The sequence below is a fragment of the Clytia hemisphaerica genome, unplaced genomic scaffold, assembly GCF_902728285.1.
Source record: "Clytia hemisphaerica strain Z4C2 unplaced genomic scaffold, Clytia hemisphaerica genome assembly, whole genome shotgun sequence".
NCBI lineage: Eukaryota > Metazoa > Cnidaria > Hydrozoa > Leptothecata > Clytiidae > Clytia > Clytia hemisphaerica.
In genome coordinates this window covers 507,768-519,218 of record NW_027104385.1, presented here as the reverse complement: position 1 = coordinate 519,218, position 11,451 = coordinate 507,768, and the positions used below count along the sequence as shown (strand labels likewise).

The 11,451-nt window shown below is 34.5% G+C and overlaps 1 protein-coding gene across 1 annotated transcript; it reads left to right on the top strand.

The window, feature by feature from the left end:
- The first annotated feature begins 1,089 nt into the window (after positions 1 to 1,089).
- On the top strand, positions 1,090 to 2,310 carry LOC136819464 (uncharacterized). The gene has a single exon (XM_067075687.1). It carries the CDS (start codon positions 1,090 to 1,092, stop codon positions 2,308 to 2,310), a length of 1,221 nt encoding a protein of 406 aa, XP_066931788.1.
- Positions 2,311 to 11,451: the final 9,141 nt, after the last annotated feature.

Here is an 11,451-nt window from a genome sequence, read left to right as displayed (position 1 = left end):
TGCAACAAAAGAAACACCTCTAGAAAAGTTTTTGAGTGAAAAACGTCGAATACGTTATCCCAATATGACTTTGTATAATTGGGCTCAAATTTGTGTTTGCACCCCTAAGTGTGCTAAAAACCATGTTCCTGTTTTTACTGGAATTCCAACTCTTCCCATATGGCCACTAGAAGAGGACTATTGTAAGGGTCAATTAATGATTCACTCGTTGGGAACATGGGAAAATGTAAATGACCTTAAGAACGGAAAAGACTCTTATTTAGAATCATTCATGGAGTTTTTAGAAAGTGACCTATGTCCTATGATTGTGAAAGAACTTGTCAAAAAAGCAAAATTAGAGCATGACAAAAAACTAGAAAGGGATCGTCAAAGAGCAAAAAAGAGGAAAAACCTTGATGTTGATGATAGTTCTATTGACCACGAATCTGGATCTGAAGATGAGTTTGAGAATGAAATCAGAAACGAACATGAATTTTTAAGATACTTGGCTGAAAATAGACCCCAAGATTTTGAAGATTTGAATGCTTTTAGAGATCTGCCTGATGGTGGAGAAGGTTTTGATTGGCATCAGTATGCAATTGAATCTTTTGGAGGTGCTTGGCCTGATAATGCTTCAGATTGGCTAGAAAACATCTCAAAGGTGGCAGCTGCACAGCAACAGGCTCGAAATCAGAATTGTGATTTGCCACCAAATATTGATTTATTGAAGGCTAATGCTCTTCAAAGAGTAATAATAGCTATTAACATTTTTAATATTATGTCTGTTGTGAATAATGAACACCAAAATAAAGTGCGTCTCTTAGTGCAGGGGACAGCTGGAAGTGGTAAAACATTTACAATTGTTGCCTTGACCTATTTGTCGCGAAGAATTTGCAATCGAAACAATGCTGTAATGAATTTAGCACCTACTGGAGCAGCATCTATTCTCCTACCCTTAGGACGAACTGTTCACTCAACAACAAACATCCCAAGAGTGAAGAGAAAGAATCCAAAACATTGCAGTTAACTGATAAGCCATTGAATAGCATATCTCTCACTGCCTTACGTGAACTAACTGGTAGCACTCTGGAAGGTAATTCTATGAAATTGATGACCTTGAATTTAGATGAAAGAGGTATGTATAGTCACCGTATGTTAGCATGGTGTAGCCAACGTTTTAAGGAGGCAACATGTGATTTTTTCAACAACTTTGGTGCAATACCAACTGTCAATTTTTTTGGAGATTTAGGGCAGCTAGGTCCAGTTGATTCTCATGATTTGCATGTTGAGCCATTATCCTCAGACGCCCCAGATAAGCTTGCCGGTTATGGAATCTATCGTACATTTTCACATTGTATTCTGTTAAATGAAACTATGCGACAAGGCCCAGATCAGTTGTCTTTTTTGGAAATGTTGCTGAGAATCAGAGAGGGCAAACTCAATTTGAATGACTGGAAGACAATAAATTCAAGATATGAAGGTGAGCTTCCTGAAAGTGCCAAAGAGGGATTTAGATCAGACACATGTTTGACCGTTATGGAAACGTGGCAAGAGGTAAATGTTGAGAACCACAACAAACTAGCTGATTTGGGGATCCCTGTTGCTACTATACCAAGCAAAGGAAAAGGACGTCATCACACTCAATCTGTTAATCAGATGGGTCAAATTCCTGCAACCTCTCACATTGCTGTTGGAAGTCGTGTGCTTTTGACTAAAAATCAGCTCAGCTTATCACCTCTTGGATTGAATAATGGAGCAATTGGGAAAGTGATTGCAATATTATATGCTGAGGGAGAAGCACCTCCATCATTTCCAGAAGCAGTTGTTGTAGATTTTCCAAGATACAAAGGCCCAAGCTGGCTTCCAGAACACCCAACATGGGTTCCTATACCTGTCAATGAAGCACGTTGTGATACTAACTGTTGCTCTAGAAGGGGGTTTCCCTTGATGCCTGGTTATTGTATACCTATATCAAAAAGCCAAGGTATGACAATAGGTCCTAATGAACCATGTACTCATATTCGGATAAAGTTAAATAAAGAGATTTTTATGGAGAAACTTAACCTTGGCATAACTTATACAGCCCTCAGTAGGGCATCTAAGCTAGAAAATGTTGCTTTGGTCGAAAAAGTGCCATATGATAGGCTAAATTATATCAATAACCATCCATGGATGCCACGAAGAAGGGAAGTAGAAGAAAGATTGAAAATTTTGAGTGGCGAGACTCTTCAAACATATGGCCATTACAGCGATTTGAATACCTACAGAGAACTATTATGTGAATTTGATCGCTTTGTCAATGATGGTCTAACATGTTTTGAAGACCCTTGATCACATTGCCTCAACATCGTTTCAGGGCATCGTAATGCTTTTTTTATATGCAATTGTTAAATTTTCTGCTTAGCATAGAAAGGCGTTTTCAATTACATGTTTTATAAATAAGACTGATAAAACCTTAAAAAGTTAAGACAACAATTATAACTTAATTTATTCTACATTAAAACAGAGATGTAAGACCTTTTGGCAATGCATGACATTTTCAAATGTTACTGTTATGAATGGAACAGCAGCTCAAAGATAGAATTCTGAGTATTTCAATCAAGGAACTATTAAAACAATTAAACATGGGAAAATGAAGGCTCTAAATCAACTCAAACAAACGTTAATTCGGCAGTATTTTGAAGGCTATGAATCATCTAAGCTCAATTTTTCTTCTTTTGAAAAGGAACTGTTAAAACATGTAATTGAATTTGTCTCACTATCATTAGTTTAAATCAAGGCTGTTCTGTCTGTCAAGCTGCAAATGACTTTAAGTTGATGATTGATGGATGTTGATAGTTGTTTCCATCAAAAGTGGATGTTGAAAGTTGTTTCCACCCTCTGGTGACATGTTGATAGTTGTCTGTCACATACAGAGTTTTTACCTATGAATGTTGATAGTTGTTTTCATAGTGGTTTGGGACAGGTCTGGTTAGAGTCAAAACATAGAGGGAGCGGGAAGTTTGCCAACTCCTTTAATAGGCAAATGAATTCCACTAAAAATTGATGGAGAGCTGCGAAACGACAAAAGCCCTTGCTGCTTTGGCTGGAAACGTCAAAACACCTGTGGTGGACCATGAAGGGCATGTCATGGTTATAAAAGAATATCTTATGTGCTTAAAAATTTTATTCAACTTTAAGTGCTTCATTAGGCAGTCTAGACTTAAACTCCTATATCAGGCTTAGAAACTAGGCTAGTCTTATCATAGATTGGTCTTATTTGGACAGCCCTTTCTGTTTTTGACACCCTTCTTTAGAGAGGAATAATAGGAACGCCGAGCAAACAGCATTAAAAAACTTTTTCTGTCATTGATCCCGACCAATTCTTATCCTTCCTATCTTTATAGAAGAGGGATGACAACATCAATCGTAAAAGGGGTTACGCACTGAGAACGAGTCTCGTGTTCGCAAAGCGAAAGGGATTCTATAGAGCCCACTAGTTATATAAGAAGAGGTGGAGGCTATCAATCTGCTGCTCAAAAGAATATCGTACTTTTTTCCCGAAAATCACAACTTAAAACGGATCAAAACTCAAAATACTGCGAATCTTGTGACGATGACGTCATTTTGCTTTGGCCCTAAAACTTTGAGTGCAATACGAGAAATATTTTACGAGGCGAGCCTTTTTATGAGGCCAATCAGTGTAACGTAAATCTACTTACAGAAAGTTAAAGGAAGCAAAAATTCCCGAGTTAAAAAAGGAAAAATAACTCGGATAGTTAAAGGAAGCACAATTTCCCGAGTTAGAAAATAAAAAATAACTCGAAAGCTAAAGGAAGCAAAAATCACGAGTTACAAAATGAAAAATAACTTGGAAAGTTAAAGGAAGCAAAATAAACCGAGTTATGAAACTTTATTCCAAAAATGACGTCATCACTCGGGATAACTCAGTTTTTTCGTAACTCGGAAAAAAATAACTCGGGAATCCCGGGTCTCTATAATTTCGAATGTCTTTGTTCGAAAATCTTGTTAAATGTTAGATTCGAACAAAAAAATTCGACAAGTTCCCGCCGAAAATATAAACATCAAAATAAAGAAAAAATTTTTCGATCCCGAAGCTTCAAAATAAATGCAGCAGCTTTTTCAGAGATGTGAAATGGCTATACATTACTATACACAGAAAAAGAAGATGTATTGTATTTTTTCGATTGAGAAGAAATTCTTCATTATTGCGTTTCTCTATCGGATTGATAACACTTTTCGATGTTTTTGTTTCGATGCATAGATGAGAAAATGCATGCTGGTTTAAGCTATGAATGGTCTGAAACAACATTTTTACAACAAAAACTAATTGGGGCGAACTTCTCGACTTTCAATTATCGTCAAGCTGTAAACGTGTCGAATTTTCGAAGTAAGAAATGTTGATTGTTGAAGAATTGATGCTGAAAAGTCAAAACAAAGACACAGTTTTGTGGAAGATTGGGAGAGACACGAGAGATTTTTTACAAAAATCCCTCGTTACACCTGGTTTAATCAAAGACATTGAATTTCCCTGGTTTTGTTATGGAAAATATATTCTTGACAAGTATTAAATAATTTCAAGTTTTTATGCATACATTGATGAAAAGAACTGTTTGGTTTTCACGATGAAACGAACGAAAGTGCCGAAAGCTGAATTTATTTGCTTTGGGTCGTGTCACGTGTGTGTCGAGTAGGTTTGTAATAATTTCTATATATTTCATCAGTTTTAATTTCACTGACTTTTTGGAAAGAATGGAGTAAGAGCTCATCAAAAAATAGTTTTTTTTATGTTTTTTCATTATTTATTCCGAGAGTTCAGTTCTTTTCGGCTGTTTTGTTTTGATTTTCTCACGCTGCTTACCCAAATGTTAACCAATTTTTATTTAAAGTCGTCCTAAGGCCTCATAACACCCCTCTCTCGTTGCATTCTCGATAAATTTCCCGATCCAAAGAGGGGTTAGCCATTTCCAAACTCCTTTCCAATCTCGAGTTATCACATTTTTTGTTTTGATGACGTCATCAACTGAAAATGGCTAAAGATTCAGCCAAATTTGAAAATCGTACTCAAGCCTTATAAAACTTCTCATCTTATTCCCCATAAAATTCCCGATATAATGAGGGGTCAACGACCTCCCAATTCCTTTCCAATCTCGAGTTATCGCATTTTTTTTTGTTTTGATGACGTCATCAGCTGAAAATGGCTAAAAATTCAGCCAAATTTGAAAGTCCTACTCAAGCCTTATAAACCCTCCCATCTCATTCCCCATAAAATTCCCGATAAAATGAGGGGTCAACGACCTCTCCACTCTTCTTCAAACTCGAGATATCGCATTTTGAAGTTTTTCCCAAACCCGTGACGTCAGTGGGTCCCCTTTACCCCTAATGTTGTTAACGGTCAATTCGCGAATTTTGAAATTTTTGCGGTCAACAGGTACCTTATGCCCCAAGGGTCCCAAAAAAACAAAAAACGTCAATTTTTTCCACGGGAAAGTGGGTTTTTGAATTTGCGAAAGATTGACACTGCAACGACTTCTTCTTAAAAAATGCTAATTTTCACGAAATTTTCAAAGTTGAACCATCCAGAGGCTAAACACGGCAGAATAGCGGCTAGACGAAAAAAAAGGTGAATTTCCATTTTTAGGGCCCGCATATCATTGAAATTTTGTAAATTTTGCTTACGCGCATGCGTTTGCCAAAAGAGTCGCACTCCGCTCGCTAACGCTCGCTCCGTGCGTAATTAGATAACTTAACCTCTTTTATCTATTTTACCCTTTGCAACAATACAATACAATGCTGACAAGTTGACACTTTAACACATTGACCTGCATAGACAAGTAATCCCCATGAGAAGTTTATATCGAAATCGAAATCTGCAACAAAAACGAAATTGATCTTTTTACTGATTGCTTTGTGGCGCTCCTTCACAGACTGTTTATTTAGTTTCCACCAATAAGATTGCCACATTTCATATAGCCCTTCTTTTCAGCACTGTGGCCTTTCAATACCGCACAGAGAGCTGTAAAATCTCACCCTTCATGACACTTCTTTTATTTGTTTCAACCCGTGATCCTAAGGTGTAGACTATTTCTCATCTTCAATTCTCTGAAGGCTTTGGTGGATTGAGTACAAGTAGACAAGATTTTAGAATACTAATTGTTTATATTTGGGAAGACCAGGTAGCAATCCAAACTAGAAATGTAAAGAATTAAAAAACATTGAAGAATTGAAAACACAGGAGTCTGGAGTCAAATGCCCCCATAACATTCTATTTAACTCTTCATTCCATAAACAATAGATGTTAATTACTGTGCCTCTAGGTAGCACTACTAAACACTCAAGAGCAGCTTCTTCAGCTTTTCTTAGGTTCTGTCCAAGTCTCATCTTTTCAAAATTCAGTATGGTCCTGAAGTTTGTGATAAAACCACCCTGAAAAGTTTTCTCCCAATCAAAGATTGATAACAAAAGTTAGATGTTAGAATTGAGGAGGTTAAAAGTATTAAAATTTTTAGACATGACAATATTTAGTGAAATGGAGTACCCAAAAAACTTTAGTACAACACAAAAAGAGGTATCCAAAAGAAAATTTTTTTTGGTACATTAGTATAAATCAGTGAATTTTTTTTGGTACATTAGTATAAATCAGTGATTTTTATCATTTTTAAAAATCTTTTCAGAATTTTTGTTAAATTTAAAAAATGGAATGTAAACATTTGGATGTAGCTGTTGATATCTCTCCAGGATTCGTAAGAAGACTTGTAGAAGACAATACAAATCTATGGGTTTGTGCAGGTATGAATTACTTAGCACAAGATTGATTGAGATTTGCATTGTTATGAACAAACATCATACTAAAAGCTTGTTGATATTTTCACTTTAAGGCGACGAAACAATGAATTATATTGAATACTTTTCTTTTTAGAATGCAGATCAAATAAAAGCCCATGGATGTGCTTGAAGTGTGGTATGGTACTGTGTGGAAGGTGAGTTGGACATGTTATGATAAGAGGCTAAAATAGAAAGAATTCTATTATTATATTACCCTGTTCCTGCAAGTTCCTGGGCAATGGCAATTCTCAATTGAATTTGAAACAATTGACTTAGATCTGAGGCCAACCACCACATTAAGTAAAGATTAAAATTAAATGGTTGTATTGCTGACTTCATACTAAAAGGGGGTACAGTCACTAGCCAGTAGGAGGTGGAGTTGTTTCTAATTAAATATTTCCCGTTTTCCAAAAGGGAAATATTTGTTAAAACGGGCTTTCTCCGTCATAATAATAATTTCCCGCCTTCCGTACGCCCTGACTGACGCCCGTTTTTAATTTCACAGCGAAAAATGCATCCAGTGAAGTATAAGTAATGTATCATGATTCAAGTCGACTGATAAACTATATATATAATATATGTTACAACTTCCTTACGGATTCTCAAGCCCGGTTATAATAAAACTATTACATGTTAGTAGCAGACCCAACCGGCAACTGTTACAGGTTGAAACATGAGTTTTTGCTAGAAAGATGCAGTTTGTTTTGTTTTCAAGTTAAATCTTTAAAATAAATCAAACTGTGTGGGTTTCTCTACTTCCAAACAACCTACCAATAGTTTTGGAACACTCCATAATAAAGGAAGATGGCTGTTCTTGTGGATTGACTTTCTGGTTACCCCATATAAACACGATTCGATGTGACATGGCATGAAAGTGAAGAGACTTGTTGGTTTTTTGATTTGTTGGTTTTTGTTTGATTTCTTGACTCATATATCTCATGGCAAATGGGATAGCAAATGACTTTTCATGTATTGCTTGGCTCTACATATGATACCTATAACTTTGAGCACCTCCAGAATGTTGAAAAAAGCATTTTATGAGATAAGTTTCAATTATAATTTTCATGGAAATTTTTAATCGACAGATTTGACTTTATTATTATTATTACAACGAATATATTAAGTGGTGTGGTTTATCCATGCCACCCTGGAACATGCTGATAGTTGTTTGTTTCAGGGGTACATCAACTTTTGTCTAAAGTCAAAAGCAGCTGAACAGCCTTGTACCCTAAAAGAATTTGTTTTATTTTTGTAATTAGTATTTTTAGGGTGGGGTACAAAATCCTATGGCTTACCTTCACGTGGTGTACCCTGTTCCACATTTTCAAAGCAGTAAAAGTGTAATTTGAAAATGTCAACTAAAAAGCCAAGGCTATCCAAAAGGTGATAAGATCTTTGAAATTTTTACTCAAACAACAGTGGTAGCTAAATTTAAACGGTCATTATAATTTTATCTCCTTTTGGATAGATCAGCTGCTATCATACTTGATGGTAACATAGAGACTTTTCTTTCTTAGTGTAAAATCTTAAAAAAAACACACAATATGAGCTTGCAGGATGAGTTAATGGAGGTGGAATCCAACGATTCGTTTTCAGATGAACTTGCAGCCGAGGAGCAAAGAGAGAAAAGATTTGCTTCAAAGACCGAGCTCAAACAATCCAAAAAAACTAAAAAGCAGCAAACTAATGATAAAACGAGTAACGATGAAAAGAAAAAAGATCAAAATGATAATAATAATAAAAAGAAATTTAATGCTTACAAACAATACAAAAAAATGAGAAGGGCAAATGGGGGGCCTAGATCTTTTTCCTCATTTAAATTTTGGACGGGCAATGGGTGTAAAGATGAGCCAGGTTTCTTAGATTCTTGGCTCAAAAACGACAAAAGTAAAGAGAACAACAACAACAAAGAAAGAAACAATAGAGTCAAAAAGGCAGTAGTCAGAAGAGAGTCGGTGACTTTACAAAAAGTTTTCAATGTAAACCTGTATGGAGAGAACTCTGTAGGTGTTCAGCTATAGCTATGATAACATGAAAATGTCATCATGGCACGTAGCAATAATTGGGTCTCAAAAACATACAACAGTTTGAATCTCACTGTTGAAAAGAATTTATTACTAAAATTTATAATACAGTTTTCTCTCCATACTGGAAAACTTTGAGTTTAGATAACGTTGAAAGTGTTGAATAGTGTACATATTGTTTATATAATGGAGTTTTAATAGTATATAACTTTTAGTTGCGTAAAGTTGTGTATAGTTTAGCTCTATATGATGAATTTCCGTTATTAATTAACTCTTGAAACTTGTTCAGAGCATCCCTAACGGGGAAGGGAGGCTAAACTAAACCCCTTTAAATATCTATGGGGAATTGAATTTTCAAAATTTTAAGGGTTGATTCTACAAACATGTCCCCAAATTATCATGCACGTCTGGGGAAACATTAAGATTTGAAAAAGATATTCAATAATTTAGAAAAATCATATTTAAAAAAAAAAAGTGGCACTGGTACTAGTTGAGTTGGGTTCACCTACCAAATTTTGGGGATACATCGCATCTTCCGATTCACAAGGAGTGTAAACCTTTCTAGATACAATGTAAATTAATCCAATTACTTTCTCCAGTGTTGAATTTAAAGCATTTTTTATTTATTTAAATATCAAATTGTTATCATTATTATCAAATTATAAACTAATTTTGATTTAAATCATGAACAAAAAAAAGGAATATTTATGTATTTTTTCCAGTGTTGAATTTTAAGCATTTAATGCATTTTTTAATTTATTTAAATATCAAATTTTATCATAATCAAACATAAAAAAATTTCAGCATTCTTTTTCCTTCTCCCTTTTTTAATAAACATTGGTATGAATATTATATGATTTGGAATATAATCTGGAACTTTTCTAGTCACATTATTTAAGTGAATACAATTGTATTGTTACTTTCATTTCATTTCAGCATTAATAACAAGAATAACAAATAACGAATAACACATCAATCAAATACTGTACATTCAGGAAATAGAAATCAGCATTTCTAACTGCAAGATCATGCAATAATTTCAAACAGTAAGCATAGAAATTTCACTTTATCGTCTGACGAAAGAACAATATAGTCCATTATCGTCCACCTCTAAGCAAAACGCACTGTCGAATATTTTTAGATATCCGATAGCAAAATATCTCTTCTGTAGCAGCGAGCATAAAGGAAATAGGTTGCGACGTATGGGTACTACCAACGACTGCTGCAGATGCTCATCTAAGACCCTTAGCGAACAACTGTATTCCATATCTTTTAAGAAGGTACTTATTTCAATGTCTCTATCTCTGGAAATTCCCCTTTAGTCAAATTAAAACTTTAAACCAAAAAAAAGAGTTTTTTTGACTTGAAGTAAATTGATTATTTAATTATTTCAAACTTAGGTTTTTTACAAGGGAACGCTTAAGAAAAGCTTCACTGAAAGGAATACCAACAGACGACACAGGACCACTTCCTAAGAAAATTACTGAAGCTATTTGTTGTAAGTAACTTGTTGTGTCAAACCAGTTTTTTAATAATTTTACACCCTTTATAAAGAGTTGTATGTATATCTTTCTCTGCAAAGGTGTGTGTGTACAAAGTAGCATGTTAATTAAAGTCAACCCCCTCTTTTACTATTTTCATTATTGTTGTTTGGGGCTTATTTTTTTCCCTGTCAGTTATTCCATATGGTTGACGTGTATGTTTGATTTTTTAGCCTTTTGTTTATTGAACTGCAAAGTGAAAGGACCCAAAAAGAAGAACTTTGAATTGAAAAAGTGTGACAAGTGGTCTCTCAATAAATTCTTCATGACAAAACGTTTCACAATGCTCGGGGCTACGACAAAAATACTGAAAAAATCTGGCCTGCTGATGCTGTGGAAAATGGATTCAAAGATTGATTTTATATCAACGGAAGTATTTAGATAAAGGGTACTTTCAAAACAGCCTATGTTTAACAATATTAATAATATGGTCAAAGCATTCGATAAAACCTCTTGTATTTCTTGTATTTCCACTAGACGAAATTGTGCTACAAAATCTACAAAATCATATATAAATACCTTCAAAATTGTCTTAGCGGTCGTCAAATTCTTTGAAAATATTATTCAATATTTTTCTTCAATTTGAATATATTCACCAGGCTCACAAGTTAGTTTTTGTTTCATATTATACTACATTACTATCCCAATAAATTTTTAACTGTGTAAAGACTTAAAATAAGATATTTTAATAACATATATATTAACATATATTATTGACCTTATGAGAGCGCTGTAGGTGCTGAACAGAAACAGTAGACTTAGACTGATATGTTTAATCATGGAGGTAATAAGAAATAGATGGAGAATAAATGACTTTTATTTCATTGTACCTAATCATCGGAAGCAAACGGCTCCTTGGTTGCAATGGGAAAAAGTGATTAATTTTGTGTGCACTCATGGGAATATTTAAGTTCATAAAAAACTGAATGGATTTTTAACAGCTCTATTGTGAGATAATAGCTTTGTTGATCAAAATGAGAAAAAGCTTGCCGGAACAAGCACAAAATCCTATATTTTTAAGGGCCCCCTCTCATAAAATCATCGATAGATTAAAAAAAAAATCTATATTACGATTAGGTAAC